The following is a 955-nucleotide window of genomic DNA, read 5'->3' on the forward strand; positions in this document are numbered from 1 at the left end:
GAGGCTAAGGCGAACTCAATGATGCGGCGGTGGCGGCGGTGGGGCCTCTTCCTCGGAGGGGTCCACTGGGCTCGGGGACAGGAACTTGCGCACATATTTCGGATAATGTGTCTTTTCGTGGGCCTTGAGTATCGTCGACCTCGAAAAGGTCTTGCCGCACAGCGTACACCGGAATGGCCGTTCGCCGGTATGCACACGACAGTGGTCCTTCATATGGTGGCGCAGCTTGAATGCTTTACCGCAGAACTCGCACTTGAACGGCCGGTCGCCGGTATGCGCCGGTAGGTGGGCAATCAACGAGCCGACGTCCGGGAAAGACTTGCCGCAGAACTTGCAGAGGACGACGCCGGAGGTCGGGTCCGAGTGGGCCGCGAGTTCGAAGTCCATCGGCTCAATCGTACCCGCAGCGGGGTAGTGGGCCTCCGGCGGCAGGTGCATGCCGGGTTCGAGGCCCAGCTGAGCCTGCAGCTGCAGGTGGGCCGCTTGCTCGCGGTACTTGAGCGACTCGAGGCTGTGCGAGAGGATGTGCCGCGTCAGCTTGCTCTGGTGGAGGAACGAGGCACCGCAGTACATGCACGCAAACACCCGCTCATCCACACCCATCAACTCCTGCAACCAAACAAACAAGAACATCAACTTCTTGTCTTCCCTCCGGCGTTCTATATCCCCGCGGGAAAGACTCATCTCCGCCTCTTTTTCTCTCTGAATTTTCTCTCTCTCTCTCTCTCTCTCTCTCTCTCTCTCTCTCTCTCCTCTCTCTCATTCTCTTGTTTCTTTTTCTTTGTTTCTTTACTTTAATCTACTTCGGGTTACTAAACTATTTTCTTTTTTTCTATTTTTTTTGACCTAGTCCCGTAAATCTGACAGTACATTAATCTGTGTGCGTGTGTGTGTGTGTGTGTGTGTGTGTGTGTGTGTGTGTGTGTGTGTGTGTGTGTGTGTGTGTGTGTGTGTG

General features: G+C 55.1%; 2 protein-coding genes across 2 annotated transcripts in view; both read right to left on the bottom strand.

Annotated features, from left to right (window-relative positions):
- The window catches only part of LOC108690992 (protein bric-a-brac 1-like), a 57,088-nt gene that overhangs the window by 26,844 nt on the left and 29,289 nt on the right, over nt 1-955 (bottom strand). The gene's annotated exons all lie outside the window — the stretch shown is intronic.
- On the bottom strand, nt 16-633 carry LOC108690993 (zinc finger protein 628-like). The gene has a single exon (XM_018198579.1). The coding sequence runs from the start codon at nt 631-633 to the stop codon at nt 16-18; it is 618 nt and encodes a 205-aa protein (XP_018054068.1).

This window comes from Atta colombica, unplaced genomic scaffold (assembly GCF_001594045.1).
Source record: "Atta colombica isolate Treedump-2 unplaced genomic scaffold, Acol1.0 scaffold38, whole genome shotgun sequence".
In the NCBI taxonomy this organism is placed as follows: Eukaryota; Metazoa; Arthropoda; class Insecta; order Hymenoptera; family Formicidae; genus Atta; species Atta colombica.

What these genes read in the sequence shown, in the direction of transcription:
- LOC108690993 (XM_018198579.1), bottom strand. Translation starts at nt 633, where the DNA reads ATGTTCTTGTTTGTTTGGTTGCAGGAGTTGATGGGTGTGGATGAGCGG.